We start from the raw sequence: 15983 nt of genomic DNA, 5'->3' as shown, positions 1-15983 counted from the left end.
GATTTATTTGAAATTTAATGCATTCATGAGAAACAAAAATACTGAAAAAATCATACTGACCGCAAACATTTGAATGGTAGTGTACATTTACTTGAAACGCAAAATAGCTTAATATCAAGGTCAAGGCTTGATTAGGTCTGACTTGTTTTAGAGAATATGCTTTTTTTCATGTTTACAGTAGTAAGAATATTTTAAAATGTATTCTCTTAATCTCACAGTTTTACGTAAATTTATCTTATTTAATAATGTTTAGATATTTTTTTTTTTACTAGAAAACAAGATAAAAGTACTGATTTTTTTGCAATGCATCGATCAAACTGAACAGATATTCCCGTGTTAATCCACACACACGAGGAGAATTATCTCCGATTAAAACTTTGTTGAGAAGAGGTGCTCATATTCAGCTCAGCTTTGATATCTAATCTGAAGAGCGGAAAAGTTCAGTCTGTTTTGTTGATGCCGCCGACAGCTTCAGCGGTGGAAATGGGAGCGTGTCTGATATTTCTCCTCCTCGCTGCTTCGCCTTTTGTCTGTGACAAGCTTGAACTCTGGCTCTCATTGCAGTCACAGAGTGTATCATTTCTAAAAACAGGCTTAAATGAAGCACAAAAGAAAGAGAAAAGAAAAATGAGGAACTACAGAACTAAAGTTAAGTAAATTAATTCATAATATCTCACATTCTCTTTTTTTGAGATCGTATCTGTCCTCAGATGTGTAAAAAGGAAAACACCACAAGATATGGCTCTAAAGCGCATTATTTCCTGATACTGCTAATTAAACTGCTAGCGTCATTAATTGGTTTGAAGATATCTTTGCATTGAGTTGGAGACATCTTAAGCTCAATTAAAGATAGCTTCAACTCAATTACAGATATCCAAATGCCGTGTCACACAATATGCAATCAGGATCTTTTTTGGGTGCAATGGCAGATGCCCTATAACACAAAGATTGTGCTCTTTCCACTTCCAAAGTTTCGTTTTATCATAAAAAGATTGTGTGTGTGTGTGTGTGTCAATGTGCCAATGTGTTGTTTAATCTTATTCTCATTCCAGTGGGGATATTATATGTGGCTTTTAGGGGAAGATTGGTCTGAAGAGAGATGCGATGGATTTTATTAGTGTTTAAATTGAATATGAGATATCCCTGCTCTTTACGCATCTGACATCGTCTGAGTGATAAGTTTCATCTGTTTTAGCATGTTGTGATGGGCGAGTTGACAGATGGTGGGTGGTATTTGTGCAAGCGGTGATGCATTGATCTCCATTCTCTTCGCAAAGAGAAAAAAAAAAAAAACAGCTCAGTCTCTATTAAGTGACTGACCTTATTAAGCGCCTTAGATTTCTACAATTGTAGGGCAACCGATCACTTTGCCCTTTTTAAAAAGGAAAAAAAAAATCCAAACACTTTAAAGGGGTAAATTCCCTGGAGATGGTATCAACCTAACTTTAGAAATGCTCCTCATATTCTGTTTCTTTTGACATTGAGTCTTTTAATTCTTTTTATCCGTAAGACGTGCAATTACTCAGTAGAGTAGATTATGTTATCATTGGTTGTACCAGAAAGAAGAGTATGCTTGAAAGAGGCGACAGACAAACTGTTTATTCGATATTATCTCTGAACCTGAAAGCTGAAGTGTTAGTCTGCTTTAGAGTTGAAACATCTGATCTGATTTAAAAAATAAAATAAAAAATTGACACATAACCTTGTGGTTTGGAGGAGAGCAAAGGGTGAATAACCCATATCTTCACTTGAAATAGCCATTCTTAATTAAAATATATATATATATATATATATATATTTTTTTTTTTAAATGAAAGTGGCAAATGATGCTGTTTACACTATATGTATATTATCCATTTAACCTTTACTTCTACAGTTTTTTGTTTTTTTTTAAATCTCTCACCATGTTGTTGTTTTTATTTTATTTTATTTTGTTTAGTTTATATAATTTGCCATCAGCATCCATACAATAATTCCACTGCTGTATTTTGCAGGTCGGTGTGCGTGCTGTGGGGAGAATGTGGTCGGTGAAGGGACGGGTTGTACCGCCATGGACCAGGTCTTCCACGTGCACTGCTTCATCTGCATGACCTGTGGTTCCAAGCTCAGAGGGAAGCCCTTTTATGCCGTGGAAAAGAAGGCTTACTGCGAACCCTGCTATATCGTGAGTGTGACCTGCTGAACACTCTTTATGCACACACTGGGTCTCGTACACTAATAGTACTACGTTTTTTAAGTCACGCAAAATATCTACTAGGTGCACAACTGGTGCATACGTATGTCATTTTTACTGTAATTTCTTTCTAATGTTGAATGTTTGTGCAAGTTTTATTTGGCTTTTTGGCTGTAGGTAGGATGGTGCAGATTTGACAGACAAGTTGTTGTTGTTTTTTCATCTGGGCAGGACTCAAACCTGGGGTTCTTGTAGCACAACTGCTCCATATATGTGCAAAAAACTACTTTGCCACAGCTCTGAAATAAATATTATACTGTATGTATGTATATGTATACACTACCATTCAAAAGTTTGGCGTTGGTAAGATTTATTTAAAAATAAAAAATTAACATCTCTTCTGCTCACCAAGGCTGCATCTATTTGATCAAAAATACAGTAAAAACTGTAATATTAAGAAATATTATTATAATTTAAAATAACTGTTTTCTATTTGTATATATGTTTTATATATATTCACCAGCCATTACTTCAGTCTTCAGTGTAATTTTATCCTTCAATAATCATGCTGATATGCTGATTTGGTGTTTAAATAACATTTCTTATTATTATCAGTTTTGAAAACAGTTGTGCTGCTTAATATTTTTGTGGAAACAATGATAGCTATATATATTTTTAGGATACTTTAATGAATAGAAAGTGCAAAAGAACAGCATGTATTTAAATTTTTTTTAATTTTACTGACCCCAAACGTTTAAAAAAGGTTGTGTGCATGAACGTAAAATAGTAAATAATAATAAATATATAAATACACTGACACATTGCAACCTCAGCTGTTGATCATACTGTCTATTTACTCGTCGCTCTGCACATTGCTACACACATATCTAAGAGGAAATACTTCAGCGGCAGTAGTTTGCATGCTCTTTGAAGCTCTAGCTTCCTTGTCTTCATATGAAGCTAGCTTCAGCTCTCATTAGCTCCATGTTCTGAGGACTTGTCTAAGATCTGCCAGGAGCATCTGGCTCTGTGTAAAACCTGGATTTAGGTTCTTTCAGAAATGTTACCCAAACCGTTGCTCTTTTCATAATCATTCACCTATTCCTGTCACACTGCTCATTCTTCCCTGATGAGCTGCTTCACACTTGTTAGCTCGGTAGTCAAATCCATAAGAGGCAGAAAGATTAGACAAACAATCGCCTCGCATGCAAAGGACCAAGCGTCACGTTCAACTTCATCTCATACATCTGATAAGCATTTACACGGGCAAATCACACTTGAGATGTAACACGAGTATTAAAATCACATTAAACTGCCAGATAGGATTACTTTCCTTTGTAGATTGGAAACAAATCAGGGCCTCCTTTTTCTCCCTCCACCGTCCACCTTCCCTTTTTTTTTTTTTTTTGCTGAAATAACTGTTGAAAATTCTCTTGTTTCTTCAGGCGAACAGTAAGAGAAACAGAAATTAGTGACAGTTACAGTAATGCATGAAAATTTGCATTTCTCATTGAACTAGAGGTTAAGAGTTTCTCATAAAAAACTCAAAAACTTTCTGGGCATGTTTTCCCACATCTGAGAGTTGTGCAACATCTGTGCTGGTAGACATTGAAAGTTTTGAGAACCATATTTTGCTTGTCATTATTACAAAACACTTTTTTTTTCATTTAAGTTTTGCAATGCAGATTTATGTGTGTGGAAACGAAAAGGGGTCACAAAATACATAAAAGTACATAAAAGTAGTAGAGTATTATTAAATTCATTTAGTTAGCAGTCCTGAGTTGAGGTCTGTAATGGATGGACTAAGTTGGCCATTAGCATTCCCATTCTAATTTTGTACACAGCTAATTTTATAATGGCCACCGATGGAGAAAGATGCATTTTAGAACAGATGGTGTAGTTGTAGCCAGATTTTGACTCATTCCTTGGGTCCAGAAAGATCCACAAACACATTTTAAATAAATACCATCACAAAGTGCTAAAGACTGTGATGTCACAAACTCTTTCACACCTTTATGACAGCCACATATTTGGAAGACCTGTCAATCAAATTAGTTCACACTCAGCCACCAATAACCTGGTCTGACCTTTCTCAACCATGGCTCTTTATACATAAGAGAGCAGGCTCTGTAAAACAAATGATATATTGTTATAAAAGGATTCTTTATCTGATTGTGGTGTTTATATAGATAGGATGGACCATATACTGACCCACTTCTAACTTGACAAAAGCAAAAGTGCAGAAAAGTCCATTTCTGTTTGATCAATCTTTACTGTAAGTATAACATTTTGAAACCCTGAGTCGGTAAGCACTAAAAATAAGTATTAGTCCTCCAACTCACAAAGAAACCAGGCCATTCCTCAAACTGCCTTTTATTTCATCATTGTTTCCCGTTTGTACTCGTGTTATTTCCATTTCCACTGGCACGTGTAGCCTATTTACAATTCTGTTATGGCCGCAGTGTTTCCCTATTTCCCTTTTAAGAAACCACTGTATTACTGAACCAGCACTTTCTTAAGTGTTCTTCTCTTTTATACAGACAATGCAAATTTAAAAAGATTGAAAATATTGTTAATATTGGTCAGATTTGTTTACCAAATTCAATGGTCTAAATCCAACTATATTCAAATGGACTTTATTATTTTTTAAGTGTTTTAAACACTTGCGTTATATTCAGTACATTTCATTTAAAAAATAATACAAAAAAATGTTCAAATAAATTGGAGATATGCTTCAATGGCATGGCGGGCCAAATTAAAGGTCATCACACGGGCCCTGGTTTAGGCATCTCTGGTCTAAACAGATGCTTGATGACTGATGAGTACTGAATACACTTCACGACAAATGCAGTTGCCAAAGTGTCATGTATATTGATTTATTAGACGGCTCTCTGAAATACTTGATTCAGATTGGCCATTTGCGGCATTCAGCTGTCAAATACTTCTTAATAATGACTGTTGACCAGGGCAACATGGTATGACTGACCGCACAATTTTTATTATTAACCTAATATTTCATATTCCATGTCCATGAATTCATTTAATTGGAAGTAGCCATGTAATCAATGGGTTACTGTACAGCAGTTGATCATTCTCTCAAAATAAACCCTTACTGGTTGATCGGGACCCCAACACAAAGCTTCAGTCTGACTGTACGTCATCCCTTACAAATATTAAATATGCCAATCCATGAATCTAACATGTAACGTTTTATCTCACACTGGCTTTATGTCAGGCATTTCAAGAAAAAAGTTATGTTTTTTCATATTTTGGCTGGTGAAATTTATTTTGACTATATGACAGCCTATGTTGCATCATAGTTGATACTGTAGGAAATGCCAAATTCTCCACATTATAACCACTAGTGCTAACACTGAGGTTTCACTGACTTTCTTGGTTGCCCACTGCTCAAGAATGGATCAGAGAAACTTCCAGGACTGTCACCAAAGCCAAAACCACCTTTACCACTCCGACAGCTTTTCAGTAAACCCTTACTAAATCATCTACACTTACCGCTGCAACTGGGGCACGGTGCCAGCTTGGAGTTCAATACAGGGCACAGTTTCACAGCATCATCACTGAATATTCAGGGGAGCACAGGCAAATTGGAAATAATAAATCTTTAATAATACATTGCAACACCATAGCAGCTGCTGTTTTTTAGTTCCAGATATTAAAGGGATCGTTCGTCAAAAAATGCAAACCTCTTTCAAATCTGTATGCATTTTTTTCCCCTGTGGAACACAGAAGGAGATATTTTGAAGAATGTTGAGGTCCAAATGCAACTTTTATTAAAATGACATTTTTCAAAATCTCTTTTTTTCTCCCACAGAAAAAAGAAATGTAATTGTATTATGCCATAAGGGTGTGTCGATGACAGAATTTTCATTTCTGGGGTGAACTGTCTCTTTAAGGTCACTGGATGACTGATGCCTGACTGTGTTCTCTCCCTGTACTTCAAGCCACAATGCAATGTACTGAGAGAGACACTGAGTTCGTTCATATATTTGATTCACTTGCTCTGTTCAGCTGAACTTCAAAATGATAGGAAATGGGCAGCAAAGCAATAGTTAACCTTTGTTCCAAAGAACAGCATCAGACTATTATGTCTGTCTGTGTACTTCTTCAACAGATGAATCAGTTGAAGTATCGGTGACTCAGGCCATCTCTTGAATCACCCCACTACACTGATCAGCTTTCAGAATGATTGTACTTGCTTCCTCTGGAAGTTTTCCAACTTGGATCCATGCGCTAAAGAGAGCCGGGATAATTTAAGAACTTTATTTATGCATTTCATCAGCATAAATGTTCTTCTGGCACAAGATCAAAAGGATGGAAGAAATCTGAATTTCTTAATGAAAGTAATTTCTTCTTCTTTTCTCCTCATCCTCAGGGTCATACGCCTCTGTGCGATTAGAGAATGAGCATGAGACTTTGGTCTCTATAGAGACATGGCAGTCCCCCAGTGAGCTGGGGGAAAACTTCAAATGAGGCCAGCGAGTCAGTCTAGGAATCTTTTAAGATAGGAAGAATGCACATTGTACATTATTTATCAGTTTATTTATCTGCAGAGACAGGATCATAGCATTCATATTTTCATTGTTCTTATATAAACATCTCATTTACTGCTCTGTTTGCCACTAGGGAGCAGGATGGGGGAAAAACACCTGTTATGTATCTAATGTCATTTACTTTCTCCCAAAGAAAAGAGCCTAAATTTATTGAAATCTTTTTTGAAACTAGTCACGTCTTGCTAATACCTTCTATAAATACCTTTGATGTATGACTGTCAGTGTGTGTTTAAAGTGTTTTAAATACAATTTTCATTTGAACGTGTTGGATCCCGAGTTAAAATTATAATTGATCATAATGCTCATTGCTTCATTACAGGATTTCAGCTCTTCATCGTAGCCTTTAAAATTTAGATTCATCTTGACTTCAAAAGTCATCTTGACATCAAAAGATATCTTAACAGCATTCAGCAAACTAATTTCAATCCTTAATTTAAGAGGAGCAAATGTCACCAATTCTGTATGAAATCTACTGCATTTCATTTATAATTATAAAATTATAAATATGTGCATTTATTATGTCAAGTTCCCCTTATGGTTGACTTTTGGTATCTGTCTTTGTGCAGCTACAATTTGTACAGTTATTAATCAAGCATTAGTGATATATATATATATATATATATATATATATATATATATATATATATATATATATATATATATGTTTCAGACCCCAAACTTTTGAATGGTAACTATTTGCATATAGGAAGCATATATGTAAATTTCAAGCTAAAGTGGTGAACAGTATTTTTCAGTTCTGTTTAGTTTGGGAATAAAGGCTATCACACAGTGACATCCAGTAATCTTTCTCTATAGCATCAAACAGGAAATACGAAGCCATTTGTTCAAATCTCTAGTTTTGCATATTCTTTGGAACAGCACTGATAGCGTTAGCATGTTTCCACCTCTAGGCAATAGACAACACAGAACTTTTGAACAGTGCAACTAGATATCATTCATTCCTTTCAGTAATAGACAGGAAGGCTGCCTGCTTGAGATTCTCCGTTATCTGTCATCTGCTTCCTGCTCTCCTGTCGTCTTATCACTCATGTGCTCTCAGCATCACAACTGACCCACAAAGCACAGTGGCAATAATCAGCCTTTGTGCTCTGGCTTTCCCTGACTACACCCATCACTGACTTATCATTGCTGGTTTGAATGTGGTGCAATACAGATCAATTTATTCACAGCTCAATTAATCCCCTTTTTGCATGAAGTGGTCTCTAATCCTGTTAATGTAACATCAGTGGCTTGTCTGTTGTTTTCACTTCTTACCCTGATGTGTTGTAAAGCAGCAGCTGTGGCATACATCTGGTACCCGCTCTCGGACCTTTTTCGTTTTCAAACACCTAATGTAATCAAGGCTGCACATGCTCACTGAGTCTCTTACACATACTCTATAATCTCTCAGTGTTATCTCACAGTGGGAACTGCTTTTATGCACAGTCAAAAGCACATTATTCACAGTTAGATCACTAATGTTTGCCCTGTATTTACAGTAATGTTTTTAGTCAATTCATGCAAAAAAAAAAAAAATCAAAGTTTAAAGACGCTTTCACAATTGTTCTGCAATGAAATGCAGAGCCACCGAATCATTTTCCTCTTCCTTTAGTCCTTTGTTAATTTGGTCTGTGGGGTTTTGACAGGGATTTTGAGTAGAAAGTTAAGCGCTTGAGGCTTCTCTGTGGAGCTGTGTGATTAGTAGTGTTAGAGACAAATGTTCCTGAAAACTGCTATGGCGTAAAACACCAGAAGGAAAAAGGCACTACTTTGGAGAGAACAGAAGTGTTTCTCTGACGAAAGGGAGAGTTGGTTTCTTGGTGTGGGCTGAGTGTTGTGTTTGTATGCAAATAGACATAAAATAGACCTCTCTCAGTGTAAAGCTAGTTAACTTGTGCAGCACCAGCAGAATGTAGGAGGTAAATAGAATTTAATTCAAAAGAGATGTTAATGATTTAAGAATTCCATTTACTTTAAAGTTCTTAAGAATGTAAACTTTGTATTTGTGGTGGTTTCATATAGTTTTTAAAAACGAAGAAGTTTCAGTTTAATGGCAATAAAAGCGCCAACTTTTGTAAATATCAAGTAAAAATATAGCATTTCCTTACACCTTGAAGGCACGCCAGCGTACACATCTTAATCATTTTCAATAATAATGTGAAAGTGTATGTGAAATATACACTAATTATAAACACTAATAATGTAATAAGATTTTGAAATGTTTTTGAAAGAAGCCTCAAGGCTGCATTTATTTGATTAAAAAAAAACAGTCAAAATAGTAATATATTAAATGATTGTAATATTACAATTTAAAATAACTGAGACAGCAAAGCTGATTTTTCAGCAGCCATTACTCCAGTCTTCAGTGTCACACGATCCTTCAGAAATAATTATAATATGCTGATTTGGAGCTTAAAAACATTTCTTATTAGTATAAATTTTGAAAACATGTTGTGCTGCTTAATATTTTTGTAGAAACTGTGATAATCAATTTTTCCAGGATTATTTGATGAATTGAAAGTTCAAAAGAATATAGTATTTATTTGAAATAGAAATCTTTTGTACTGTTTTTATTTGATTACTTGTATTAAATTCTGGATATAATTTATTTTGGGGGAAACACACTACATGGAAAGTTGAACTAGCGGGTGTCATATCATTGACCCACATTTTATGTTTAGCTTGGCAGCAGTTATTCATCAGTGGATACAGATGAGTGTACATTTGTTGGATACATTACATGTCTGCAGTGATGTAAAACATGCCACATTGCGAAAGTCTGCTGCTGCTGCATACTCTAAAACAGAACGGGCCCACGGATAACCAATTTGCATAATTCCTTTAGTGATTCGGGTGCTAAAGCAAGGCCTAGCTAGCGTGCAAATATACACCTCTATCAGTGGGCAGAATCCATTCTCTAAATTCCTCTTTAAGAACTTTTGTAATGGTGACACAGGTCATACCTTCCCATGGTTTATGAACAGCTGAGGCTAAATGTATGTGTCCTCTCTCTGAGTGAGTTTGTAGGATGATGCACATTATCATAAATTAAGAGCTTTGTACAGAGAGCTCTAGTGGGGGAAGTGCAGCTTGTGGATCTTTACCCCAGTGCAAGATCAGCTTTGACATGTGTTTACTCCTCTACATAAATATTAAGAAACACACAGAAATTCTTTCTGGCTCAAATCTTTTGCTTAACTCTTTGGCCAAGTCCCCCATGGGCCAGTGTCTATGTCACAAACTGATATCCATTTTTTTCGGTTCAGCCCAATTCCTTATGTTGGCCTGCCAGCTTCTTTTTTGGACTGATCCACTGTTTCAAGCACCAATGGGGTAGTAAATAGTCAGGCTACAACTGAATTTATGAAGCAGTGACTACCTACAATTGAAAGTGAACCGCCATGAGAGGTTAAGTATAGTAGAGTAAGTCTCAGCCTAATATGAGGGGAGAAATATGATTTTAAAAAAACTTTATTCCATTTTTAAAATAACATATTTGCCTATGCAGTAGAAAGGCAAAAGAAAAATGAAATCGGTGATACCTGACTAGAGAAAAAGGGCCGTTGTCAAAAAGGTAGGAAAACTTTAACACCCATAATGCATTGGGCATGTTGCCGTCCAAGGCCACTCCCAGTCTTCTCCTAGGCTTGACCAGATTCAAATACCGCATTGGTTGAGTAGGAAATACTTTTTTAGCAAACTTATATTCTCAAAGGTGTCAACTTTTATTGTTCCAGGATGCAAGAATTCAAAGAGTAAATGTTTAACGGAAAATAGTTATTTTTAGTTTCCAGTGAAGGATCTAGAGCATTGTAGGCAGTGGAAAATGGCTGCAAAGTATCCTAAATATGGAGAGAACACTGATACGGAAAATCTGAAAAATTTCAGTTTTTAGTCTCCATTTCAAACTGGATGACTATAAACTCAATGTTTTAGGCCAAGCTGAGGGGCAAAAGTCCTGGAGATGTCAAAAGTCCGCTGAATGACGCAAAATGCTTTTGCTGACAAATAAATGGGAATTTCGTGCTCCAGGTAACACAGAGAAAGAGTAAACATTGTTCGTTTACATACAGACACTGTAACAATACAGAGCAAAAATCTAACAAAAAAAAACAAAAAACGTTTTTTGTGAAAAGTCTCTTATCGCCAGGGCATCAATGCGAGTAATATTTTAAATATTATTACAATTAATTAAATTTTTATGTTTACAACTGAACTTTTGGAGCTGTGACTACCTTCAATTGAAAATGAACCATGCACTGTGAGAAGTTATAAAGTATGGAATTTCTGCTTAATTTGAGATTTGATCAGATTTGCCAAATTAAGATTTAAGAAGATCACTCTTGACCTTATTCACTCAACTAATCCTTAACCGTGATGTTAAATACACAACAATATTTTCACAGCCAATAAATTAGTTCTTAATCCAGGATCAGTGGAGGAAATGGCCTCCCTGCTGAGCAACAAGAGGTAAATGCCATTATGTTCCATGTAAGTTGCACACTGCTGATCAGCTCAACAAGACTAATGACTGAGACTGCTTTCATTTGCCGGATAGGCCAGTTTTTTTTTTTTTTTTTTTTTTTTTTTTTTAAAGCAAGTGAACTGCGGGGCTGAATGGCATTGAGGTTAATTATGTTAGCAAGGTGCTGTTTGTAGGCACCCTGCAGATCTCTTCCCTGTCGAAACTGCTCTCTTCCTGCCAGGCTGCTCGTGTTACTACTGTCAGAACACTTAATTGCCTGGAGCACTTAATTAATTGGAGATCATAATTTCTGGTAACCGGTCGTGTTTAACGTGTTTCCCCTTCCCCATCTTTCCTCTTGGACTTTTACTGCATGATTATTCAGATCCATACAACTTGTTGGATGTAGGCTGGTTTAGATAAATGGCCAGGTCCCTATGGCCTGCTTCATTACTGCCTGATTTACTGCACACTCTCTCAGAAAATATGGGGAGAAATGCAATCACCATTATGAGGTTGTGCATTCTAGAGAGTTTGATTTTATTATTTGGGTCAGTGACAAATATGAGTGCCCACAAGACAGGAAAATCTTTTAAAAAGAAGTACTATTTGCATTCATATATATTTTTAAAATGTATATTACAAATATTATGAAGTATTCATTTATAAATATTATTTAACCCTCTGGTGCTCTTCGTTTTTATTTTTATTTTACATTTGTTTGTTTTTTGTTTTCTTCATCGGAATCGTACGAAACTTGGTGAAGGTTTTGGCACTTGCTACGTGAACACACAAAAAAATGGACATGGACATGATTCGAAAAGGTTAAATGGTCCTAAATGATCTTACTGAAAGCTCATTTTTTGAGATATCAATTATTTTTCATAACAATAAATGTAAAACGTTCACTTTTTAAAACGTTTTTCACTTCAGCAATAATCTGCCAAGTGTCTTCTTTGAAAAGAGATCAAACTTAAGTCTGTGCTCTAAAGCATTCAAGATTTACGTGTTGGAAATTAAGTTGGAAATAAAATTTTCAGGTCTAAGCTCAAAAAGTGAATAAATGGATTATAAATACAGCGTAGATATAATTTAATACCATAAAATCCCCTAAAAATACAAAATGTTAAATAAAAAACATTATCAAACTAAAATATAGTACATTCATTTCATTGAAATAAAATAAAAAAGTTCGGACTAATTTACCGTATTGACCTTGAGACACACACACACAGTGGTCCTAGCATAAGTTTAGTCGTCCTAAGTATAAGAACCTGCAATTTTCCAACAAAGAGACCTGTATGCTAATGTAATGGAGTACATGCTCTATAAAGGAACCACAATGTCCAAGTTCCAGGCTGTGCCGAGACATTTTCCCAGGGTGGCCCAATAAGGGTTCATTTTTCCGTGTGCAGCGGAAGCTTCTGGTAACGGATGTCCTCTGTTGCATGATACTCACATCCCGTTGGCCAGACTGTGCCACAGTGCAAATTTTCACCCACTCGGCTGCGCCAACAGCCATGTCTGTCATTGCTTTGGAGGAAGGTGATGACACACTAGAGTTTGAAAACAAAGCAACAATTACACGTGCTTACAATGAAGTATAAACACGACCACAAGCTTCAGCCACGTCAATTTTTAGCTGAATCACAAGAGCACTAAAGATCAAAAACAGAATTAATGTCTGAGCTTTCTTTTATACCCTGACTCCCTTGTGTGATTGCAAGTGGCATTGCTTCCTACCTTGCCTTCAGCCCAAGCTGATAGATGTAAAGTGTAGGGAACAGGCAGCAACTCACACCAACACCTTTCTGGAACAGCCCTCACACCGGCATGGCTGCCGTACATCTTGAAAGAGTTAGCGTTGCCCACGCTCTGCTATCATGCTGAAGTACAGAGGGTGATGAAGACAGGTGAATCCACCCTGCTTGTTTTCCTTGATGTTGGAAGTACAGCAGCAAAGCATGCGTTCGAGGCTTTCTGCTGAAATATTCATATCTGTCTGCATTAGCATTAGCAAGCTACTAATTGAGTTCTGTGTATTCAGACATGATTAACTGGCTGGCATTCCTCAAAGGAGAGACCCAATTAGATAGCACTTGCATGAATTGCCTTGCAACTTCCCTCTTCGTGCTGTTGTCCCTGTTTGTGTGTGTGTTGTGTGTATCTATTGAGCTGGTTACAGCACTTGATTTTCATTACTTGCATGGTTCTCTTGTAATATAGGGTGTAACCAGGCAGAAAATATGACCGTATGAAGCCTGTTTGGTAGCTTCTTTCTTTCAGTCAAACTTGCATCACTTCTTTTAAGGGAGGAAAATATGTAACCTCAACCTGATGGGGTGATACTTCAAGTGCTGCCTGCTGCATTTTGGCTCTGTTGTAAGATAGATCTGGAGCCATGTGTCCAGAGCGGTCAAATTCTGCTTCCGAGCTGATGTTAAGTCAGGCGGACAACATGAGGAAAGTTTCTGAAGACAAAGCAGGGGAGTTCATGGTCAATGTCACGATACTCTTTTTTTTTTTCTTTTTTTTTTTCAGAACTATTAACTTGTTCAAAAATACATATGAAACCAACATGAGTATAAGCATATTTCTAAGAACTTGTCATGTGTGTTTTAGACTGTGCAATAAAATTATTAATAGTGCTTCAAGGATATTGACTCTGCATCAGAATCTTTTACTTATTTACTCTGATAAATGGATTTGCAAGTATAGTTTTCAAATAAGATTGATTTTTAAATGAATTCCACACAAAATGATATTTAAGAAATGTTGAGATATTCTACAGTTGCAGTGAAACCTTCTGAGGTAACTGCCATAGTGAAGGCAGTACAATAATGTCTCTGAAATGTAATGGCGGGGTGATGTCTTGGGAAAAGACGTTAAGAGTTCTTGGCTCAGTGCCTCTGCATTCATATCCAATCCCCTGTAGCTCTCTTTCCTTTAACTCTCTTTATTTAAGTAGCTCAAAAGATAGTTTCCCTGAGCGCCTCACAGTCCCAGGGATCCAAAGCAGCAGTTTGGTTCTAGTCTGGTTTTCAGTCCGCTCAATGCTAAGGACTTTCTGTCGACCCATTACCATTTATCAAGACCAGTTAATGCTAGAGCTTCAAAGCTGTCCTCATTCTCTTAAACCATGTATCTATGTCTGTACTGTTAATTTAACATTAATTTAAATGTTTACTAAAAACACAAAAAAATATGATACAATCCATATTTAAAGGCCAAACCACACTTAACAAGATGTCTCTGTGTTATGTATATTAATCATGAAATTAATTTAAAAATATATGGCCCGGTTTCACAGACAGGGCTTAGACTAAGCCAGGATTAGACCATAGATCAATTAGGACATTTAAGTAATTTTTATAAACATGCTTAGAAAAAAACATTACCGATGTGCATCTTAAAACTAAAAGGCACTGATATATTTTTAAGATCAGTCAGTGCAAGTTTATTTCAGTGGAAACAGCTCAGACTTACATTTTAGTCTAGGACTAGTCTTAAGCCCTGTCTGTGAAACCAGGGGTATATATAAAAAATTTTTTTCTAATGACAGCTCTAGTAATTTTACGTACACACACAGGCTGTTCAGCTGAAGGAATGTGAATTCTTTAGTAAAAGATTCATTGATTCAGAGCATCCAACTGACCTTTGACCTCTCAGCTACAGTCAGAAATGTCTTGGTTTTCTTTTCTTTTTTCTGATGATCTTGATCCTCACAATCCTCTGAGAGATTTAGATTGGTCTGTATATCATCAGATTGTAGAGAGGTGCTCTAATGTGAAGTTGTCATATGTACATAAATACGTAATCGTGGTGCTGACAGACATTAAAAAAGTTTTATGTGAAATACTTATATTATATATTTATGATGACTCGGGGCATTGCTCAAGAATTAAGTTTAAAAGCCCTTTTTGGTTTTAAAACTATTTAGATTTCAGAAGCTATTTAGATGATGTTTATAAGGTAAATGCAGTTGGCAGAGTGACATTGAAGGGTATACAGGTGTTTTAATATTCTGTGCAAAACAAATCCATGTCACCAAGCTAACTGAGAATCATGTAAAATTAATAAAGCCTCCTATCAAAGAAGACATCCAGTAACTTCAGAGTGTTTTGCTTAAATTCACATTGAGCACTGTGAATTGGCAGTTGATAGTTACAGTATACACAGACCCCTCATGTGATTTACCTTCATAAATATCAGTTTTAGTTCCTTATATTTCCCCTTCTTTCATTCAATCCAGACAGTTTGGTTTCTGATTTATTTAGAACAGTCTATAAATGAGTATCAACATTTGTGAAGGCTGATTGTGTCACTTTTTAGTCATTCTTATGGACTGAAGGTCCAGTGATGTACCGACATAAACTCTACACTCCACACTGTTGTCCAGCACTATGAAAAGTTGTCCTGCTACAGAACTGTGTGTGTTGTGTTTGCACCCACAAAAAGAAGAGTGCCTGGAAGAAAGAGAGAGTGTCGGAGCACTTTGTCAGGAAATTGAAAAAGCAACAAGGGAAAGAAGAGGCTACAATTGACTTCAGTGCTCTCCACTCACCCTTTCGTTCAAAAAGAGGCTGTCTGACCTAAATTCATTTTACCTCATCTGCCTAGACGTTTGTTTAGCCTTCTGGGCAAACACTTAGAGAAATGTATGAAGCTGAAAAAAGAGGAATATATGTGAATATATCACACTCTAGCAGGAGAAAAGTAAACTGAAAGCATGAGTAGACGTCTAGTGCCCTCTTGTGGCTCTCCGAGCCATTAT

The 15983-nt window shown here is 36.2% G+C and overlaps 1 protein-coding gene across 2 annotated transcripts in view; it reads left to right on the top strand.

Moving 5' to 3' along the window:
- lpp (LIM domain containing preferred translocation partner in lipoma) overlaps window positions 1–15983 on the top strand; it is a 206374-nt gene that overhangs the window by 173294 nt on the left and 17097 nt on the right. For both annotated transcript variants that reach the window (XM_084129509.1, XM_084129510.1), the window contains one exon: window positions 1995–2164. In XM_084129509.1, coding sequence (XP_083985635.1) covers window positions 1995–2164 — 170 coding nt within the window. The remainder of the gene's footprint in view (window positions 1–1994; window positions 2165–15983) is intronic.

Source organism: Abramis brama (assembly GCF_963993115.1).
Source record: "Abramis brama genome assembly, chromosome: 11".
Taxonomy (NCBI): Eukaryota; Metazoa; Chordata; class Actinopteri; order Cypriniformes; family Leuciscidae; genus Abramis; species Abramis brama.
Note: the sequence above shows the minus strand (reverse complement) of the source record. Positions and strands in the feature narration are given on the sequence as shown.